This window comes from Poromitra crassiceps (genome assembly GCF_964638095.1).
Source record: "Poromitra crassiceps genome assembly, chromosome: 5".
Lineage (NCBI taxonomy): Eukaryota > Metazoa > Chordata > Actinopteri > Beryciformes > Melamphaidae > Poromitra > Poromitra crassiceps.
In genome coordinates this window covers 44,439,198-44,462,423 of record NC_139642.1, presented here as the reverse complement: position 1 = coordinate 44,462,423, position 23,226 = coordinate 44,439,198, and the positions used below count along the sequence as shown (strand labels likewise).

Below are 23,226 nucleotides of genomic sequence, written 5' to 3'. Positions count from 1 at the left end.
ATCACCTCCTACATCACCTCCTACATCACGGTGTTGTGACAGGACACAGCAGGCTCCACAGCCAATTAATGACCAGAGAACAGAGCACAGGTGAGGCCTGTCTCCTGCCTTCACTCCCCACACTGAACACACACTCATTACAGCCAGTCTCTGTCCCTTACCATCTCACAGACATATATACTCTTTCCCCCAGTCCCCCTCCGAAGCTGTCCCAGTCGTTGCTCCACCCCCTCTGCCGTTATAGACTAGCACATGCTTCCTCTGATACATGTGAAGTCGCCAGTCGCTTCTTTTCACCTGACAGCGAGTAGTTTCACCGGCAGGACGTAGGGTGTGGGAGGATCACGCTATTCTACCCAGTTCCCCTCCCCCCCGAACAGGCGCTAGTGCTACATACCTACTTTTAATCAGTGTTGTGAAATAGCATGCTGTGCTAACAAATTGCCCACACATGTGATTTTCAGAGTATTTCTTTCTGAATGGATGTTGTGAGAACAGAGGGTGTGCTGCACAACATAACGGGGTACACTCAGGACAGCCCCCCCCCCCCTCCCTCTCTAGTGACACACCTGTGTGAGGTGACAGTGCCCACAGAGCTCTATATCTCCATAACCTCCACTAATGCCCATTCATCTGATCCTAATCCAAATCAAGCAGAGTTGACACCCTAAGAGATCCAGGATTAGGCCGACTTTGGCTTAGAGAAAGAAAGCACACAGAGGAATGTAGGAGGGCGGCCCGACGGGCCCGTGTCCTCTCCCCGCTCATGAGAACCACGGCCAAGTCATTAGTGACTGACTAGATCAACATTTCAAAGCAGTTTGTTTGAGGGCCGATAAATTAGGTGCTGACTCTTAACGATCTGCTTTCCCCCAACTGCGCTTCCTTTAATGGGCCTTAAGACCCCCTTAATTGGATTAATTAACAGATCCATTTGATGTCAATAGTTTGTAATTTGCCACGGCTGCAGCTTGAGTGATAAGCATGTCTGCTAGGAGACTCTAAGGCTTTAGATAGCTGAGATAAGTTGTATCTATTATATATAAAACTGAGTATGTTGCAATGTTTTGTTTTGTTTGTTTCAAGTTCTGTGTTCGGCCACAGCTATGCCATTTTAGGTGCGATCGGGTTGAAACCTTCAGGGTGTGTAAAGGGCACCCATGCGGGTGACCTGACGGAGCCGGATTTTTTAATTAGGGCAGATTAATTGCTGTGATGGGAGTATAAGTAGGTAGAATCGGGACGAACCAGACGGAGACGATGGCTTCCGCCCCTGGGCTCTGCAGATTTTTTAATTAGGTGATTGCTCTAATTACGATGTCATAGAGCAGGCAAGGCCGCAACACGCAGTGGTAATCAGTGATGTCATAAGAGCAAGTGAGCTAACAGGCATGGAGCGCGTGAGGTGCCTAGTAAAACAAAAAAAATGCCCTGTGCACCAACCTCTTGGCACGTTAAACCCCTCAGGAAGGAACTGGTACTTCTTCCCAGAGTTTGGGTTTGGCACGTGAGAATTGGAGAGGGCATATTGGTCACTGCTTGCTGAGCAACTGTTTAAATGTTATTATAATTCACTTAGCCAGCATTACTTGACCATTCAGTTTAATCTTTAATCTTAATCATTCAGTCTGAGCGCCGAAAAATGTATGGCTCGACAGAGTTAAGCCCCCTGCAGTAAGAATAGCAGGAGGACTCTCTGACCATAACAGAACATAACGTCTCATAACTTAAGCCAGTGGTTCTCAAATGGGGGTCCACGGACCCCCAGTGGCACTTTGCCAGGGGGTCCGCGAAAAGTTTTCAAGTAAAAAAAAAAAAAAAAAAAAAAAAAAACGTTCAACGAAAATATGCTTTAAATCTAAAATGGTTCATGGATTACATTCTAATAACAAACCTATCAAATTAAAAGTCAAGCACGTTACCGTGGAAACAATTAAGCTTAGCCCAAAATCACAAATCAGAATGAGGGGGTCCCCGGTATATTTTCTATCTTGTAAGGGGTCCTTGGCTGAAAAACATTTGAGAACCTCTGACTTAAAGGCCGGGTTTACCGTGGGGAACATGAATATATATTAATTCTTAATTCTTTTTTTTTTCTCTGGCTGTGAACAAGCAATTTCAAAAATTTCAACAGATTCAAAATTTAAGATTTTTTAAGAATTAATATATATTCATGTTCCCCACGGTAAACCCGGCCTTTAAGCGTTGTAGTGGGAACCCGGCTGATAATAGCAGGCAGTGGGCGTGTCCCTGCGAGCCCACAGGATATGAGACTGGCGCGTCAGTCGCTGTAGTTAATGCATCTTGTTTGGACAGTTGACGTGCGGGACAAACATTCCCTATTGGCGCTGCTGTGTGTGTGGAGCTGATAAATGGCGTGTCCTTATAGGATGAAAGGTGTTGTCTGGGTTCTGTCTCCGCTCACTAATGGCATGCTTAGAAAGCCCACCGCCTCGCTGGCTGTGAGGAAACATGCAGACACAACCATGAAAGAGCCAATTACATAATGCCTCATGTAGATTTGACGCTACACACTGAATATGCACATTTACTCCAAGTGACTTCATTCACCGTGATTTAGTTTCCAGAGAGAGAGAGAGAGAGAGAGAGAGAGGGGGGGAGAGAGAGAGAGATGGGATGTGTGGACGTGGGGGAGATTTAGGTTTGTCCTCATCCTCTTACCCATCCCCCCTCTCTACATTCTGTTTTGGCCCAGTTTTTTTTATAGGACTTGGCTTTTTTGTGGCTGGTCAGCGCAGAGCCTTTTCTTACATAAAGCAGGCCGGCATGCAGAAAGAGCCCATGGGGACGGGGACGGGGACGCCGCATTGTGTCGCCTCAACAGGGCGATTGTAAGGCATGGAGGAGGAGGGGAGGAGGGGAGGGGGAGGGAGGGAGGGAGGGGGGGGGGGTTCACAAAGGCTGCCCCAGGGTGGGCAAGGGGGGTTGGAGAAGGGAGGACGAATGGGAGGACGGAACAGGCCAACATGCATGAGACACTAGCTCAGGGAATACTCTCCATCTGACTCTCTCCACGCGCACATTGCATATTCCACCGGTCGGTCCCTCATGGCACAGAATGTGCTGATTAGGATGATAGTGGTGGAAACTGTGAGGCAAGGACGTTGTGTGTGTGTGTGTGTGTGTGTGTGTACGTGTGTGTGTGTGTGTGTGTGTGTGTGTACGTGTACGTGTACGTTTGTGTGTGTGTGTGTGTGTTTTCTCTTAAAGGTGGACATCTGGGAGGAGGTGCGCTTGATTTTCAGAAGTGCTGAGTAAATAGAAGATCCTGGTCAGAGGGCTTTTTCATGTGGTGCTGTGGCTTTGGGTTTGGTGCAGCGCGGCCAAACATCCCTCATGGATCTAAATCCTGCACACTCAGGAACTCCCATAAGGCATTGCCCTGGGCCCGCCGTTTGCTGTGGTGGGAGAGGCTCTGATGCTCTGGTGGGGTGCTCTGCCTGGTGCATTTTAAAAAGCCTCCGAGCTGCCTCCCTTTCATTTTGTCCACTGGGGGAGACGGAGAGATGGCATTGAGGACAGCTTCAGCCCTGTAGGCTTCTTTTCTTCCCCTCTCCCTGGGCCCAGGCCTCCTCCCAGCTTCCCTGACCATTCTATTGCGCCTTCATTTGCCAGGCCTGGATACACTTTTGAAATGCTAAAAGCTCCCTTTGGTTATAACTGACAGGGGAAAATGCCATTAAAGAGATTGAGAGGAATAGATTAAATTAGCAGTTAAAAGAGAGACTGCTAATTAGTTGATTAATACCCTCTGCTCCTCCCCCTCTTAGCTGCCGGAGTCAAGATTCCCACTGGTGACAAGCCTTCTCCACCCATCTTGGGTTTGGACCATGTTGATGTTCTTGACATCTTTCCACAATTTTGTCCTGTTGACTTTGCATTACAGTCTATGATTTTGACACACCACTTTTTAAAGCCACACAGTGCAACCAAGGTTAATGCTCGGAACACGCTCTCATCCAGAGCTTCATCAGCAACTTTATACCTTTTAACACTTCCTGGGGTCTTGTTCTGTCACACAAAAGACAGTGATAAAAAGAGGAGTGTCCTCTCTTTAAGAGGAAACACTGGAAAACATAATTAACGTGAAGGTGACCTTGAAATTCCCCACTACAGGCTGCTTTTGGAGGAGCTCCCACCATTCAGCTGTAACCATGGTGAGGAGGCTTCAAATAACTGGGTGAATTTCCAACATGTAAACACACTCCCGCTCCGAGTTAGGAGATGAACACGAATCCTGATCTGTTATCAGCCTTACCTGCTTCCTGCGAATTGGCGACTTTTCGCCAATTCGCGTGATGAGATTGCATACAAAGTCAATGCGAGTAGATATGATTTCGCCCCAGTTTCACAAAGTTGAGAGTTTCGCAAATTGCAACTGTTGCAGCTGAGTTTCCCAGTGCCCACATTTTCAGATTTGTGATGATTTTGGTCAGTAATGATGTCACTGATGATGTCACAATGTCTATGACATCATCAGTGATGTCACTCGAGCCATAGATATATATAAAGGCTAGATAGCTTACCCGCGCTGCCGGCCAATGGAGAGCGACGTCGTCGCATGGCGGCCATCTTGCTACAGGGAGCTACTAGGAGTTATGAGCATCTGTTGTTGGGTTAGTATGGCAACATCATATGATCATAACTCCTAGGGAAATGGATGAAACTGCATGAAACTTTGTGCCTGGATCCCTCTCATGGCATAGATGCTTCGGTTTAATTTTGGTGTAATTTGGAGCTCATCAAAAAAATAGTGTTTTTAGTGTTTTTTTTTTTTTTTTTGTCTATCTCGGGAACGGAATATGCTTGTAATAAACCAAACCGTTTGTAAATCCGTCAAGATTTCAGCGAGTTATGAGTATTTTTGTCTGTGCAGGTCACCAGCTACAATAGAACGTACCAGAAAGGCACTGTAGCAAGATGACGGCCGTTCAATGACGCTGCTGACTCCGCCTTAAGCCATCTAGCCTTTATATATATCTATGACTCGAGCACTCAATGATGTCATCAGTGATGGTCATTCGGGCAATTGTGATGTCATCAGTGAGTGATGTCATCAGTGATGCGAAGTTGAGCAATTGTGCGCTGCGCATGCCAATAGAGCAGCCGCCGAGCTGTGTATGCGAGGCGAGCCTGCTGCGGAACAGGTGCAGAGGAATCGAGCGTGCGCAAGATTTCTAGTCTGTTAAATGAACAGACACTGTAACCTTTTGAAAGGGATTGATACAACCCATAATAAAAGCTTCAGGATTTCCACCTCTTCAAAGAGCTTTTCAACTCTAAATGCTGCTTTGAAAGACATGCGGAGCTGTTTATCACTCATCTCTCACCCATCACCGTCTCCTTAACTCTACTGTTTCCTCTTTTCTGCAGCCCCTCCCCTCTCCTTTTGCTGCTACAGTGAACGCCCTAATTGTAGTTGGCGGGTGAGACGCAGGTTCTTCAGCTTTAAGGAGAAAGATTGTCTTTGCATTCCATTTGGCCTCTGTCTGTAATTGTTAATCGGAAGCTTCATGGCTCAAACTATGAAAAGTGCACTTAGGTTGTAGAGCCTCTAGTCTATTTCCCTAATACACCGGCTTTACTAGTCTCACCTTTTTGGCTCACTCACAACCTTATTGCAAGATGCCCGTAGGCGCTCTGCTGTGAATGCTGTCCTACTTGACTGTTGTGATTCTTTGTGACATTCAGCCTTGGCAGCCTGTGTTTTTCCCATCTCATTATGCACTAATCAGAACAAGTACTCTTCCCTTCTCCCTCCACCTCTACACCCGTCTTTAATGATAATGATGGGCACCCTTGGGACATGCAGGAGTGCATTTGGCCTCCTCCCCTGCTACTCTGGAGAGCCACCGCTAAAACTATTTCAAAGCATTTACTGTTCGCTTTGATTGTGATTGCGCTAAGCTTCTGCCTCCGATCCTCTGGCGTGCTGCTCAAGTATGGATGATGTCAGAAATTCAGTGGTTATATTCAGAGAGGTCGATAGCACGGGCCTTATATTATGGGCTCATATTCTGCTTGCCTATTTTTAGTATGGCAGGCCAGATTACACCCTTCTTGAAACAAATAAAGCATAAATGATAGATTACGAAGCATGTAAGTACCGGTACTCAAAAACATCTATTTATCGGTTAGAGTTCTGTTCAGCATTTTGCCTCAATTTGATCACTTTTGAAGGGTGTTTTCTGGAAAATCAATAACACATCAGTGGAAGGCAGAAGAGATGTCTTCAGGGTGACTTTTTTCCCCATTCGCAACACGCTTTGAAAGGCTGTTGGTGATTAGAATAATTCCCCTCTGGTATTTGTCATCGCCGCTGATCTTGCACAGATCTGACTCCTCCTCCCCCTGCAAGAAAACAGAATGTCTCAAAAGAACATTTGGTCAGATGTCTGATATCATTTCTGCCGTCAAATGGAGAAAACCCACAGATGGGAATGAAGGAACTGGGATGTGTTTATGATCAAGTCATTTTCAGTTACAGCTGAGTGTTGGGCTGGACCCAGTCAGTGTGTGTACCTGGACAGTTGCTATGTGTTCTGACCCAGTGCGTGTACCTGGACAGTTGCTATGTGTTCTGACCCAGTGCGTGTACCTGGACAGTTGCTATGTGTTCTGTGGAGAGGAGGTGGAAAGTGGGTGCCGGAGAGTCGACATGCTTGTGAGCAGTCGTCTGGAGAAGGAAATTTCTTTTTAATGCCAGACTGGGCACAGTCTCCCCTCTGTGGACTTCTCGAAAAAGCCTTCTTGGCAGACTTTGCCCCTTCATTAATTTTGACCAAATATTTACTGTGCATCACATGGCATGCCTCGCAATCCCACTTTCATTTTTCCAGGCCAGGTTTTAAAGAGTTTGGGGCGATTTGCGTTCCATTTGGCTGGACCCGCGCCATGCCCCACTCAGCAGAGCCATGCTGGTGTCTCTGGGCCGTTGCCACAAGAGGAACTGGCTCCACTGAGTCTTAACCTACAGTGTACGCCATGCCTCTGGGAAGCCACGTTTGGCTTTAATAGCACCTCGTATCCACAGCGACAGTATATATGAACCATTGTTCCATGTATGTCTGCGCGTGCATAATGCAGGCATGCACACGTTGACACTCCTATAGTATGTGCTCGGCTCTTGACCCTTTTAACCTAAAGGGCACCCTAAGGAAATGTGCCAAGATTCTTCGCTCAAACATTGCCGTTGTGCACCCTTGACTGAACGCTGTGACTGAAATTCCCTTTCAACACCCAGCTGTCCGAGATTTGTTTCCGAATGCATTTGGCTGAACATTTCGAATAGCCTCCTCCGTAAGAAGCTAAGGTCACCAGCGCGGCTCTCGGAGACGGTAATATAACACGGCTCCAACAGTAGGCTTGTATCAGCCACTGCCATCAACTCAATAACATCTCAAAAGCATTAGGTGCCTCTTGGCCGTGCCTGCCCCGCTTCACTTTGGCGTCTCTTCACTCTGTTTCTTTTCCTTGGCACTCAGCCCAAATGCCATACTCTCTGTGGCTGAGCTGACTGTGCTGCTGGTCATGCTTACTACCCCGCCTTCCCCACCACCACCACCGGCCCCTCCCCTCCCCTCCCCTCCCCTCCCCTCCCCTCCCCTCCCCTCCCCTCCCCTCCCCTCCCCTCCCCTCCCCTCCCCTCCCTCCCCTATCACAATCCCCTCATGGCCAGTCACAGGAACAGAAATACCCCAGCCAGTCCAGAGTGTGACCTTGGGGAAGAGCAGACCACCGCGGACTCTGCGCCATATCCTCATGGTGGACATAAATCTGCATAGAGTGTACTGTTTTATTGACATTCACCCCAACTGTTGTACTGTAACACTTCCTCCTCAACGGGTTGCATACAGTGATAGTGTTGAGAAAAATAGTCATATCCATATCCAGCACGTGTTAAATGTGTTTTGGTCATTTCTGTCTTGAGCGATATATTTGTTTTTCAAAATAGTATACAAATCATCGTGCTGAAATAGACTTTGTATTAATCTCTTGGTTTTTTTTCCATTGAGCAGCTTTGAAGGAGACGTCACCAATGAGACTCTTAACTGTCTGTCCCCTGTTGGGAAATAAATGTACCCAAGTATTCAATTAGCCCTCGCCTCTCCTCTCCTGCTGCTGCAGGCTGCTTTGATGTATCACTAAGATCACACTGGTCAAACCTCATTAAAAATGGCCAGTGCTGCCTGGAAAACAAAAACAAGAAGTATAATTGCCCACTTGCGCTCCCTCTCGTGCTTCTTCTCCATAATCTGCTCTACGCTTCCAAAGCTTGTGCGTGCTGCATACCGTATACTAGCTTCCTGATAGAGGCTCTAAGCCTGGCCTCTGGACTCCACATCAATTACATCTCATTTCCTGGGGTATCTTCTCTGCTGAGTGAATGACATCCTTGACAGTGACACAGTTCTTCAGCGAGAAGTAGTGTCTAATTTACCTTCTGGGGCCATCATGGTAGATACACAGGGTCAACTGAGGAGTGGGCTGCTGAAGTCAGACGGACATAGTCTATGTGGAGACTGATAGATAGTAGACAGACAGGCAGACAGACAGACAGACAGCCTGTGTGGAGACCGACAGACAAACAGGCAGACAGACAGACAGACAGACAGACAGACAGACAGGCAGACAGACAAACAGGCAGACAGGCAGACAGACAGACAGGCAGACAGACAGACAGACAGACAGACAGACAGACAGGCAGACAGACAGACAGACAAACAGACAGACAGGCAGACAGACAGACAGGCAGACAGACAGACAGACAGACAGGCAGACAGACAGACAGGCAGACAAACAGGCAGACAGACAGACAGACAGACAGACAGACAGGCAGACAGACAGACAGACAGACAGACAGACAGACAGACAGACAGACAGACTCTTTGCTTACATGTGGTCTGCTCTGTGGAGCCCCTCTGCCTGTGCTCTGGAGTCATTTTGACAGGCTGCTTCCTAACAAGCATCCTAATCCTCCACTACAGATGTCCTCCTTGTCTCAGTGAGTGGATATAATAAAGCACAGGAGCTGCATTTATCCTGCATGAATGAATCCTGTCCCCGTGGTCTTCTTCTTCTGCAGAGTTTGACAGCTTTCATGTGTGTCTAATGGCACATTCACTGGAGGTATCAGGAGGAGCTACAACTCATCCCCAATTGTGTCCCCTGGGTTTCTGTTAAAAAATGCATTAATGTGGTGTATCTTTTCCCCTGGCATTTATTTTCACTTTTCCTGCCTGTTTTTATGTTGCTGACACTCTGTGTTGAATTACTAGATATTCAAAATAAGAGAGGAAAGTTGTCATATTCATGAATGAGTCATAGCGACTCTGTTTATAACTCTTCTCCATGAACTTCTAGAATGAGTGAGGAGAGTTTTTGTTGACACCAGAGGGTTCTTTGCTGTCTCCTGCTGACTTACGAGGTGTTTCATGAGCATCATCAGCACTCCCCTGTCACACGTGCTATCATGGTTCCTGGTGTCTTCACTCCCCTGTCACACGTGCTATGGTTCCTGGGGCCGGTTGCACCAACTGGTCTTACACTGGTCTTAAGCTAAGTTGGTCGTAACTTTACGACCAGGCGTAACTCCTACGCCTCGTCAGGAGGAGGCGTAGAGCCTGCCTGTAACAGAGATCTCCGCGGAGACCTTTTTGACCGTCATCGTCGTAACACCGCCAGTTCGCCGTCTTTGAAAGCACAACGTTAGATTATAACTAACTAGTTAACCTAACCCGCCTTCCAAAATGTTGCCGTTAGTTTTTTAGAAGTTAATACATAGAATTGGGAACGTTACATTCAATTTCATTCAGACTGTCTTTCTGGCTCAATCGCCGCCATTTTTCCCCCGGAGCGAGGGAGGATGGGAGGAGGGAGGGTGTTTTACAGTAGTGGCTGAGAGAGCGTAGTGGCACAGTGCTCCAAGCAGGTCGCGAGGCACATTTTTTGCAACATCATCCAATCAGGGGGCATTCCCTGGCAATTCACATGTTGCCGTGTTGGTGCAACAGGCATAAGTCCATGGTCTTAACTAAGACCGACGTAGGAGTTACGACCAGGCATAGTTAAGACCACTTGGTGCAACCGGCCCCTGGTGTCTTCAGGCCTGGATGGAAAAAGCCTGCGGCATAACGGGAAATACTGCGTCTATTGTCTCGGCTCCAGATGGGGGGCCCCCGGAGCAGGATGGGCCCCAGCCTCCCAGAGGAGTGCTCTGCTGGGCCGTCTCACTCCCGACCTGGCCTCCATCGCCAGGGGAGACCCAGGGATGTGTTTCCCAGCTGACAGAGCCAGGAGATGGGGCTGGGACGGGTGCTCCAGGCCTCCGCTGGGTCCTCTCCTGATGAGTGATAGTGATTATGCCAGCGCCCTGGAGCTCATACTGGTAGCCTGTGGCCTTTGGCAAAGGAAGGAGGGACACTTGTTTATAGAATCATCAGCCGATTTTTGACCTTTGCATTGCATAACAACATATCAATGATCAACAGCATGATCAAAGGCAACTGTCAATGATGATGGAATCTTAACAATAGTTGTATGTCCTGTTTACAATACAGATAGACTATTAGAAGACTGAGGCAAGTTTTATGGAAGTGAACAACTCAATGGTCTGACACTTGAATATTGATTAATTTCCTGTGTGCTGTCTTTCTCTTATTGTTATCTAAAAAAAATAGGAGGGAATAAGATCCAGTCCTGGCATAGATCCCACAGTTGCTGAACTTGTTGTTCATTTGTTCTCATTATCATGTTCAGTGTCTTCTTCAGCTCCACAAGAATAGAGAAGCTTGGCGCCTTTGGCACAATGTGTAAGACTTTGGAGAGGCCACGTTTCATTCAAATATCAATGGAAGCATTGTAATCATCCATAAACATGGATACTTAGTTTCTATAACAACAATTACTACAAAACAAACACAAAAACCACACTTGTTATTTTGTTGCCTATCTGCTCTTGTCTTGGATTAGGTTGCAGTGTTGGGAATAAACCCTCAGGTAGTGTTTAAGGTGTGCTTTGATTAAAAAAAAACAAAAAAACAGTCATTTGGATGGTGGCGCTGTTTTTTCGGTAACCGATATCCGCTCTCAAGTGCTGCTCTAGGATCAGCAGGGTAACCGTACACGAGTCTGTTTGGTTAAAAGCGCTGATTTGGGATCAGCGGCGTCACCGTGGTAACCGTACCCGGGTCTGTTTGGTAAATGGAGACAAAGAAAGAGGTCATAAAGATATCCATCATCCCCCCCACCTCCACCCCACCTCTGTGTCCCCGCACACACACTCACACACGGGGCTTTTAATCCTGCCTCTTAGGAGTGTAAGTGATAGCCTTGTGTAACATTAAAAACAGGTTTGATCTGATGCAACTGGCAAAGTCATTCAAGCGGCGCATTCCAGGGCGCGATCCTGATCCAGGGTGGGATCTCCTCCACGCTGAAACGCAGCAAGATTCTGTTTCACTTTCCTGCCAATGTCATACGATCAGCATGATTACGGTACCTGGCCTTCTCTCTCTCTCTCTCCCTCTCCCTCTCTCTCTCTCTCTCTCAATCGTATCTCTGCCCTCTCTCTCTCTCTCTCTGCTATCTTTTCTAATTCAACAGAAGGGAGTGCTATTTGTTTTTGCATTGGGCCGCTTGGTTGGCTGGCCCCCCGTCCTGAGCGGGCGTGGCTCCAGTCTCCGCCTGGCTGCCCCGAGGGACACGCCCCTCTTCTCTTATCTCTGCCATAAATCCCTCTTAAGGCCCCTAATCACAGATTAATGGTTCCTGCAGATAGGGAGTGCCCTCCCGTGCCGCTCAGCCCGAGCGTTATCGCACACTCATATTCCATATCTCTGCCATTGCTCCGCTGGACGTTTGATATGGGGAGAGATGATCTGGCTCTGGGTTCTGCCGCAACGCCTCCCAACGCTTCAACTTTAGCATCTCTCTCTCTTTATGAGATGCGGAGACCTTGAGCATCTTTATGGGGGAAATTAAACTCTTGTAGCCTTCATAATACATTTACCAGGCTATTGCTCACATAATCACATGCAATTCTGGGCCCCGGATCGTTTAGTTCTATGGGGAGAGTCGGAGTGAATGACCTAACATTGTGAAGTTGTTTTATCGTTCAAGGAAGTAGACACATTATCCCGTCTCGCTGCCACGGGGGGACGGCGCTGACAACAGATCTAAATTGCCTCAAAAAGGGCACACATTTCCATTTGAAGTTAGGCAGGTCACTGGACCTGAACCTATTACCTCAACCTGCAGTGCCTGGTGATTTGTTTTTGATGTGGATGCCTGCCTTCATGCTTCTGTCAGTCTGACTGTCCTCATCTGCTCCTTCCCCTTTTTGCCTATATGGATTAATACAGCTGACAGTGAATATTAATAAAAAAAATGGAAGATGCATGATTTTGCCTTGAGGGTATCTACATGGATTTTTAATTGCAAAGGGCAAATGTGCTGAGTTGAAGGCAACACCCCGGCTCGAACAGAGCTGACCCTGTCTGCCTCTCTCCTGTCCTGAGGCTGCTCACAGTCCAGTGTCTTCTTCTATGGTTGTTTCCTATGTAGAGTAGTCTGAGACTGCTCACAGTCTACAGTTCCAGTGTCTTCTTCAGTGGTTTCCTACATGTAGAGTAGTCAGATCGATGTCCCGAGGCTGCTCACAGTCTACACTACAGTTCCAGTGTCTTCTTCTATGGTTTCCTACATGTAGTCAGATCGATGGCTGCCTCCCAGTCACGGTAGCCTATGATGCTAGAGCACACCGACACACATCAGCCGGTGAGTTAGAGCTTCAGCATTCTGGCTCAAATGATAATTGTGATTATTTGGCAAGATATTGTGATCGCAATTATAAATCGGAATTATAGAACAAAATAATTGAATTGCATTTCTGGCGTCTTGTAGTTGGCATCTCAACCATTTTCATGGCCAGAAGGAAATGAAATATTACACATCTGCTATCACGGTGAAGAGTTGAGGACTGAAAGTGCCAATTAGATATCAAGGGATGATATTGATATTATACCGAGGGAAATATTGCCAATACACCAGTATTTTACGATTATTAACTGTGGAAACCACGTTATGATAAAACAATTAATTGTGCAACCATAGTGAGTCATACAGTAGTGATAGTGTTTGTAGTTTCCCCCAGTGAAGTTCCAAAGAAGTCTGTTGAAATCCTGATAATCCATATTTGCATGATAGCCAACAGTCTGTGCTGTGTATTGTGATGACCCATTGTGATGACCCATCCACTCTCCTGGCTGTGCATCTTGCAGGAGTCTGGTGGGTGGAGTCATCAGAGGCTGATGGAGTGTGGTGGGTGGAGTCATCAGAGGCTGATGGAGTGTGGTGGGTGGAGTCATCAGAGGCTGATGGAGTGCACCTGAACTCCGTGGGCTTTAAAAGCCGGCTGAGTGCATCTCTCCCTCCTCACTTAATATGCACACCTTTTGCTCTGCTCTTTTGCTTTGATGCAGACTGTTGTCTAGTTATTTTCCCCCGAGTTTATGTAATAAATCATTCTTTTAACTTTAACTTTGGCGTATATGACTCCCTCATTGTTACTTCTTTGAGCCAGGGTTCTAACATATTGGAGGCTCGTCCGGGAAGTTCCCCCCCAATGAAGTCCGTTGAAATCATGATAGTACATACTGTATAATTTGCATGATAGCCAAACAGTCTGCTGTGCATATTGTGTTGTCTTATCAGATTGGATCTTTAAGGAAGCTGGGTTAATATCTAGCAGAATATAGATTCACAGTACTCATGTTGCATAGTGGAAATCACGGTTAGCCCCCAGACAGAGAGAAATCAATATGTTACAATGTTACAGTAATGTTAATATACAGCGAGTGCATGTCTAATGATCTGATGGACCGCTAAATGACCTTGGTTTCATGAGAACATCACAAATCTGGTGATTGTACACTGCTGCCTATCAATTATTGGTTGGGAGGAGTTTGGATTTTATAGTGGGCAAATATCCCAAAGGTCTTTGTGAATCCAAGGATACATACAGAGAATGTGAGTACGTACTATACAGTAGGTCATTGTCTAGGTCTGGGCCCTGGTGGTGGATGTTTGGATGATCTGAAGCTGTTCAATTCTGTGTGCTTGATGTTGCTGTTGGGCTCTCATGGCGTGTTGTTCATTACTGAGATTGGTTTTTCGAAGTGAGAGAAAAGTCACAGAGAATTGTAGGTTTTTTTAATTACCTCCACATCGAGCAAAGGCTCCCTCAAGCCTTTAGCTCTGTGTGTCCATGTGTGTGTGTGTGTGTGTGTGTGTGTGTGTGTGTGTGTGTGTGTGTGTGTGTGTGAGTGAGAGAGAGAGAGAGATAGATGTGTGTGTGTGTGTGTGTGTGTGTGTGTGTGAGTGAGAGAGAGACAGACATAGAGAGAGAGAGAGAGTCTGTGTGTGTGTGTGTGTGTGTGTGTGTGTGTGTGTGTGTGTGTGTGTGTGTGTGTGTGTGTGTGTGTGTGTGTGTGTGTGTGTGTGTGTGTGTGTGTGTGTGTGTGAGAGAGACATGTGTGTGAGAGTAAATGAGGGAAAAAAAGAAAGAGAAAGCGCTCCAGCGAGTGAGAGGGCTGAGGGAGGGAGAAGAATCTTGCCTGAGGCGCCAATCGATCAGATCCTCGCAGTAGAATTCCCAGCTTCCCTTCGGTGAGGCTGTGGATCGCATTAGCTCATCTCACATTCTCTGTCTGCAGGGGAGGAGGGGGGAGGAGGGCGGAGGAGAGGGGGGAGGATGGGGCTAGAAGATAGGAGAGAGGGCAGTTGAAAGGAGCAGAGGAGAAGGAAGGGCATTGCTTTGAAATCAAGCGAGGGTTGTGTTGAGAGAGAGACGGAGCAGCTTGGAAGTAGACGTGCAACTCTCTGTGCTGCTCTCCTGCTTCTGTCTCAGTTGGGTCTTTCTGGCGTGTTTGTGTGCTGTCTGTGTGCGGGGGAGGAGGGAGGAGGGAGGAGGGATGGGACTTAGCTCACTGACAGTCTTCTGAAAGCACACACCTGTAGAGGGGGCGTGGGAGCGTTTGTGCCATGACAGAGTAATCCCTTACACTGCTGACTTGTGTCCTTTTCCCCCCTGGTGACGGGTAATGGAGCTGAAGTAACCGGGGTCACACAAAGTGTCTGTGGGGAGCATGCGGGAGACATACACACACACACACACACACACACACACACACACACACACACACACACACACACACACACACACACACACACACACACACACACACACACACACACAATTTAATCAAGGACAATGAAAGCATAATCGCATTATGAAACCGATACATGCATTACACCCACTCACTGTTAAAAACATTACACACAGACACACACACGCATGTGCACACACACACACACACACACACACACACACACACACAAAGGAATAGAGCTTAATCGATTAGTTGTCAACTATTAAATTATAATTGCCAACTATTTTGATAATCGATTGGCCTAATCGATTTGGGTAATTTTTTTTTTTACAAATTATCTGATTCTAGCTCACTAAATGTGAATCTTTTCTGATTTCTTTACTCCTCTATGACAGTAATCTGTAAACAGAGAGTACTGCATGCTGCACAGCTCTCCTCACAGTAAACAGAGAGTACTGCGTGCTGCACAGCTCTCCTCACAGTAAACAGAGAGTACAGCGTGCTGCACAGCTCTCCTCACAGTAAACAGAGAGTACTGTGTGCTGCACAGCTCTCCTCACAGTAAACAGAGAGTACAGCATGCTGCACAGCTCTCCTCACAGTAAACAGAGAGTACTGCATGCTGCACAGCTCTCCTCACAGTAAACAGAGAGTACTGCGTGCTGCACAGCTCTCCTCACAGTAAACAGAGAGTACAGCGTGCTGCACGGCTCTCCTCACAGTAAACAGAGTACTGCATGCTGCATAGCTCACAGTAAACAGAGAGTACAGCGTGCTGCACAGCTCTCCTCACAGTAAACAGAGTACTGCATGCTGCACAGCTCTCCTCACAGTAAACAGAGAGTACTGTGTGCTGCATAGCTCCCCTCACAGTAAACAGAGAGTACTGTGTGCTGCACGGCTCTCCTCACAGTAAACAGAGAGTACTGTGTGCTGCACAGCTCTCCTCACAGTAAACAGAGAGTACTGCGTGCTGCACAGCTCTCCTCACAGTAAACAGAGAGTACTGCGTGCTGCACGGCTCTCCTCACAGTAAACAGAGAGTACTGTGTGCTGCACAGCTCTCCTCACAGTAAACAGAGAGTACAGCATGCTGCACAGCTCTCCTCACAGTAAACAGAGAGTACTGCGTGCTGCACAGCTCTCCTCACAGTAAACAGAGAGTACAGCGTGCTGCACGGCTCTCCTCACAGTAAACAGAGTACTGCATGCTGCATAGCTCCCCTCACAGTAAACAGAGAGTACAGCGTGCTGCACAGCTCTCCTCACAGTAAACAGAGTACTGCATGCTGCATAGCTCCCCTCACAGTAAACAGAGAGTACAGCATGCTGCACGGCTCTCCTCACAGTAAACAGAGAGTACTGTGTGCTGCACAGCTCTCCTCACAGTAAACAGAGAGTACTGCGTGCTGCACAGCTCTCCTCACAGTAAACAGAGAGTACAGCGTGCTGCACAGCTCTCCTCACAGTAAACAGAGAGTACTGTGTGCTGCACAGCTCTCCTCACAGTAAACAGAGAGTACAGCGTGCTGCATGGCTCTCCTCACAGTAAACAGAGAGTACTGTGTGCTGCACAGCTCTCCTCACAGTAAACAGAGAGTACTGTGTGCTGCACAGCTCTCCTCACAGTAAACAGAGAGTACTGCATGCTGCACAGCTCTCGTCACAGTAAACAGAGAGTACAGCGTGCTGCACGGCTCTCCTCACAGTAAACAGAGAGTACAGCGTGCTGCACAGCTCTCCTCACAGTAAACAGAGAGTACAGCATGCTGCACAGCTCTCCTCACAGTAAACAGAGAGTACTGCGTGCTGCACAGCTCTCCTCACAGTAAACAGAGAGTACAGCGTGCTGCACAGCTCTCCTCACAGTGGGACACATCTGAATAGTTAATGGTAAAACCCAAAGCTTCAGACCCATCCAAATTAGAGAGCAGCTAGCTAAATCAGGAGGGGAGCGGATAGAGCAGACAGCGGCGGAGTTCTTCAAAGTCCTCTTTAATAAAACATATTAGCTTATATACGTTCTCTGGTGAAGGGCGGCGCTGGTGTGCTGCTGCGGTCCTGATGGGCTTGCATGTGCTAGCCTTGCGAGGGGTGTTAGCTCAACTCCTTGCTCCAGTATGCCTCCGACCAAAGGACTGGGCCTCGTTAGCAGCATAGGGCTGGAGGATCAAAACGCCTGTGACGGGGGCACGCTACAAATGGGGGTTAATTAGCCTAGCAGTGCTTCAGACAGCTCTAATAGCCAGGAACCATAGTTAGTTATTTTTTATGGACTTTATTCAGCGCTGTACTCATTCATTCTTGCTTGCTCAAGGCTTCCCCCCTCTCTCAGAGTCTCCTTTTCTTGCTGTCCTTACTCAGTCTCTGTCTCCCAGACGCGCTTTCATCTGCACAGATATGCGTTTCACACCCACACAGAATATATATATGGAATGGAAACTCTTACAGCTGCAGACGAATCTAAAAACAATTTCAGCATCAACAGTACCTTCCTGAGAAAGCCTTTCTCAGCCTGACCTTGTTGCCTTCTAGATAATGGAACTCCAATTGATTGGCCACCACCAACCTCTATCGGCAGATAATCACTCTCCTGCTTGGTCTGCTGGCAACACTCTAATGCAATGTTGTGAAGCATTCCATGTCTTTTTCCATTAGCACATCTGTGACATTCTGCCACCTACAGTGCAGGATATTTTTTTAAACATATACATCAATTAAATTCTAACATTCACTTGAACCTGCCTAGGAGGTAAAATTTTGAAACAGTCGGTTTTATTAAAAACCTTTTTGAATTAACCTCTTTGATTGAATTTGACTAAAATAAGTCACTATCGCTGCTTTTCTCCTGTGGTAGAAAATTGATGCTGGCATCATATAGAGATGTGGATGTCAAAAAATGGTCTGAATGTGGGTGCACACGCCCCCCCCCCTTCCCTCCCTTTTTCCCCCTTCTATTTTTTGTGTAACCAAATAAAAAAGCCACAGTTAAGTAAAGCCCAGGTTTTTCTGTTGTTGTTGTTGTTGTTGTTGTTGTTGTTTTTTGTTGTTTTTGAAGAATGTCTGGGAAAAAGTGCGATGATCAAGATGTCCTACATAAGGGTATTGGATTACCGTAATTATATTCCATTGACTGCACTACACATTTACATTGAAGTGATTAATCTTGCCACAGAGCTGTCACTAATTATGCTGACTTGCCCTAAAATGGGAGGCGACCACAGGAAGATGCGTTCTCAGCAGCACATTTCCAGGCTAACGGGGGATGGGCGGAGGGCACTGAAATGAGGCGGTGTGGCAAGTTCACGGGATGCTGGGTAAATTAATTGCAGGCCTGTGCCTCCAATTAGACCCAGCTCCCTTTAATTGGTGCTGAATGGGCTCCAAAGCCCTACGCTGGTAGATATAGCGAGTTGGGATGAACGCACACACACACACACACACACACACACACACACACGCATGCACACGCACGCACGCACACACCACACACAATGCATTCATAACCACCACCATGTCCCACCCTTCAGGAATTAAAAGCAGGAAGCTAATTTGCATACAAAGCAGGTGTGATAGCCACAGCTGACTGGTCTGAGAGCAGTGGTAATGACCTGAGATAGCATTAAAGTGTTCACCCCCTTGGCACGGCTGTTGGCACTGCTCTTTCCTCCTTGCATAGTGTAATCAGTGGCTTTGTGCTCGTGCTTTGCACAAAGCCATGAGGTCTATCTTATCTTTTATCTTCATAATTTCCTCCTACCTGTAATGTTTCCACCCTTGTTTACCGTTGCCTTCTGTGTCTTGTGTTTCTGTGCTTTCATGTGTGAAATGACAGAGTCACATCGCTGCAGCGTTGCTCAGCTTCACTAAAGGACACGTTACTGTAATTAAAGGGTGACTTCACTCACAGACTGCTCGTTTATTTGCTCTTCGCTATACTTGTATCACTACCTGTTTTCTTACTGTACCTAAAAGAATGTGCTCCACTTCACATGTGGTTTATGACCTAAGAGAAGATTAGGAAAATTGCTCCACATTGTAGGCTACTGCATTTAATTTCATTCATTCGTGTCTCTAAAGCCGTTTTCACACATGCGCTTTATACCGGGAAATTACCAGAAAGCGGTGTAATGCCTTCATGTGTGAAAGTTGTTTTCCGGTATAAGCGTGACCCCGTCATCGCGGACATTTCACCACTTTGGAGGTTGTCACAAGAGCGGTATGTCTGCTTCATGTGTGGGCGTGCCGATTTCCCCCCTCCCCTCTCTGCTCGCTCTCTGGCCAGTCCTTCAGTCCGCAGCAGCAGCCACAGGACAGACACAGCGAAAATGGCAGCGGCTTGTTCTGAGAGTCTGAAGCCGCCCAACGCTTGTAGAGAAAGCAAATGCACGAAGCGAAATGTGGAAGTATTTTGCTTACGTTGCTGACAGCGAAGGCAAGCCCGGACACATCAAACGCCAGTCTGTAAAAAGTGCTTCGCAGGTGAACGGATAAACATCGAACCAGCCAGGCTATTTCTCTCAGACAGGGATCCCAACTTCTTCAAAGATTTCAGTTCAAATACTGGTTAGCGAATGTGAAGGATACAACATATATGCCCTCTTAAGTCAAACGAGTGTGATTTATTGTGTGACAAGCGAACTTATTTCACCATCGGAGTTTTGCCGACCCCCAAAATAAGGACGATTCCCCATCCAAGTGCACACGTCACTCCCCACCCGCTCTGCATGCCCCCCCCCCCCGACCCCCCTCAAATACAGGTATTTTCGCTGCTATTTTCACACATGTGAGCCCTCAGGTGTGAAGGGAAATTCCGGGAAATAGCCAGTCTTGATTTACAGGTAATTTCCCTGTCTGTATGTGTGAAAACAGCTTAAATGATCAGTAAAGAGTGACTGGGGTGGAGTGGAGTGGACTGGACTGGACTGGACTGGACTGGGGTGGGTGGAGTGGAGTGGAGTGGAGCACATCCTTGTGGAATCAGACAGTCATGAGTCTCTAAAGCTGAGTTATTCATCCTAACAAGTTGCAGCTGCAGCTGGTTAAATAGTGTAAAAGGCATAATAATATTAAATACTGGACCCTAGCTGATGAATAGAACCTGATCATCGTTTGCAAGAGACCTTCTGCTGCAGAACAGAGTGGAGGCACAAAGACTATTAGCCCTGTGTGGTAGACTGCCTCCTCCAATTCAATATTGCACAGATGGTCACAAATAAGCTGCTAATCACAACAGAAAGTTCTGTAATGAGTCCAAGACAGACAGGCCTGTAGTCCCTAACAAGGCAAACAGGCCTGTAGTCCCTAACAAGGCAAACAGGCCTGTAGTCCCTAACAAGGCAAACAGGCCTGTAGTCCCTAACTTGGCTTTCATATTTGTATATCATCTCAAATGCTACCTATCCATCCAAACGGTACAAATCCTTGTGTAAACCAAACATTCAATTCCTTTCCTCTTCCAGGATCCCGTCTGCGCCAGGAGGACTCCCCGCCCCGGATTGTGGAGCACCCCTCTGACCTGATCGTGTCCAAAGGGGAGCCCGCCACCCTCAACTGCAAGGCGGAGGGGCGGCCCACCCCGACAGTGGAGTGGTACAAGGATGGAGAGCGGGTGGAGACGGACCGGGACAACCCGCGCTCGCAGCGCATGCTGCTGCCCAGCGGCTCCCTCTTCTTCCTGCGCATCGTCCACGGACGACGCAGCAAACCGGACGAGGGCTCTTACGTGTGCGTCGCCCGCAACTACCTGGGAGAAGCCGTGAGCCACAACGCCTCGCTGGAAGTAGCCAGTAAGTGCAGCATGTGTTCGGCCTTTTCTTATTTCCGCTTTGGCCTCTAGGGCGGGTTGTAAATGGAAGAGTTTGGGTTTAGCTGGAGCTGAATAGCGGGCTCCAGTTTCCTCCAGTGTTCCTGTCTTCAATGTGCTCATTGAGTTGGATAATCTCTCAGGAGATGGGCAGGATGTGTTGGGCCCAGCGCTCTCCATAGGCTCGCCGAGCCTTGGGGGAGAAGTGGCCTGATCATTCCAGGGTGAGTGCTCCTCTAAAGGGCCCCTGGTAGGTGGTCAGGGGCCACAATGGGAACAAAGCTCTTTCTGTTTTGGCCCTGATTCGACTTTTTGTCAGAGAGATCGATATGAGGTTTTATATAGGAACCAGCATTGGATCTGTGTTTGGCCATCTTTTAATGAAGCGCCTTCTCACTCATGTCTGTGAAGTAACACAGGTGCCCCGGTCATTTCCTGTTACACTCGCATGACGACAGGCTCGCTTTGATGTCAAGTGGATTTCACCATCTCTTGGGTCAGCAAGCAAACTGAAAGACCTTCAGAGCCAAGAATTTTAAGCAGCCAGTTGGGTCTACAATATATGAAGACCAAATGATCTTTCTAAACCATTTAGCCTTTTTGTGAGCCGTGTCCTGTGTTGACAAATTTGTTCCCATGATTCTTTAAAGGCTACTTTGGTTGGTGAGGTCAGCCCTTCAGACATGGTATCTCGTTGCTCTCTTGACTGGCTGAGAGCGAAGGCTGAAGAGGGGAGCTCAGATATCAACCACTCCTCCAGCAGCATGCCCAGAGGCTGTCTCACACACACACACACACACACACACACACGCACGCACGCGCGCACACACACACACACACACACACACACACACACACACACACACACACACACACACACACACACACACACACACAGACACACACACACACACACACACACACACACACACAGCATGCCCAGAGGCTGTCACCAAGCCGCTCATTGTAATCTAATCAAGATGGAGGGAGAAAGAATGGTGTGTGTGTGTGTCTGTGTGTGCGTTCGTTCGTGTGTGTGTGTGTGTGTGTGTGTGTGTGTGTGTGTGTGTGTGTGTGTGTGTGTGTGTGTGTGTGAGAGAGAGAGAGAGAGAGTGAGGGTTGGGGATGGGGGGTTTGGCTTCTCTTTAGGGGTGATGGGTTTTGGGTATGAGGTGTTGATCAGCTAGCTGCTAGATGGTTAACTTGGGGGTGCATGCTATGTGTTTCTGCTGCACGTCGCTGTATGAGAGTGGAGTCTGAAGTGTACAAAGGAGACCTTTTCGATATTTACAGTGTTCGATGTCAGCTAAGTGAAATGTAAAGCAAGAATAAGCGGAGATGTTTAAAGCTTTGTTGACCATAAATTGGAATTAGACTGAGCCTTTACAGTTTCTATGCTGCCTGCATGTGAAATGAGAGAGTAGGAGACATTCTTGGGGATGATCACAGATGAGTGGATCTGCAGCCATGCAGCACACGGCGGTGGTAAAGATGGTGTCTTGTCTTCATATACCCTCTCTGATCGAATGCCAGCCAGGCTCTGCTGCCCAGGAATGAGGCCTAAACGTATGCTCTCAATTTGAAACACACTCATTTTCAAACTGTTAGAAGCTAGTGAAATATAGAAACTATAAGTATCAAGGAAGGAAGAGAATACATGTGTTTGGGCACATAATTCAACTTTCCATAGGTCAGAATACTAAAAATATTTCTCCCTAAAGTAGATGATATAGGGTGTTTATTTCAGAGGTGGGTTTTTCGAGTAGGGAAAAAAAGAGACTTGGTGGGATTGGTGTAGACCAGCGCCATTGGCTCCGTTTCAAAATTGGGCTGCTTATTCTGTATAAGGTTCAAACAGACCCATAATGACAAGCCACTGTACTCCAGCCCTCTCTCTCTCTCTCTCTCACTCTCTCTCTCTCTTCCTCGGTGTCTCTCGCTCCCCTCTCTGCAGCTCATGCTTAACTACATATAATTATGTTGTCGGAGCAACCAAGATGGAACCCTGCCGAAGAAAAAAGGCCGTAGAACAGAAAAAGCAGAAAAGCACTGAGATTTTTGTTTTTTTACAAGGCCTCATTTAAACTCTTGGGTAAAGAAACTACACGCCGTAAATATAACTCAACACGCCACATAAGAAAGTTTAACGTTGTTGGATTTGGTTTGTGTCGGTTAAAGATGCCTGTCAGACCTATTCTTATGAATGTCATGAAACACATTAGACACGGT

General features: G+C 47.3%; 1 protein-coding gene across 1 annotated transcript in view; it reads left to right on the top strand.

The window, feature by feature from the left end:
• Positions 1-23,226, top strand: part of robo1 (roundabout, axon guidance receptor, homolog 1) — a 176,252-nt gene that overhangs the window by 4,414 nt on the left and 148,612 nt on the right. The window contains exon 2 of the mRNA XM_083637646.1: positions 20,654-20,980. Coding sequence (XP_083493772.1) covers positions 20,654-20,980 — 327 coding nt within the window. The remainder of the gene's footprint in view (positions 1-20,653; positions 20,981-23,226) is intronic.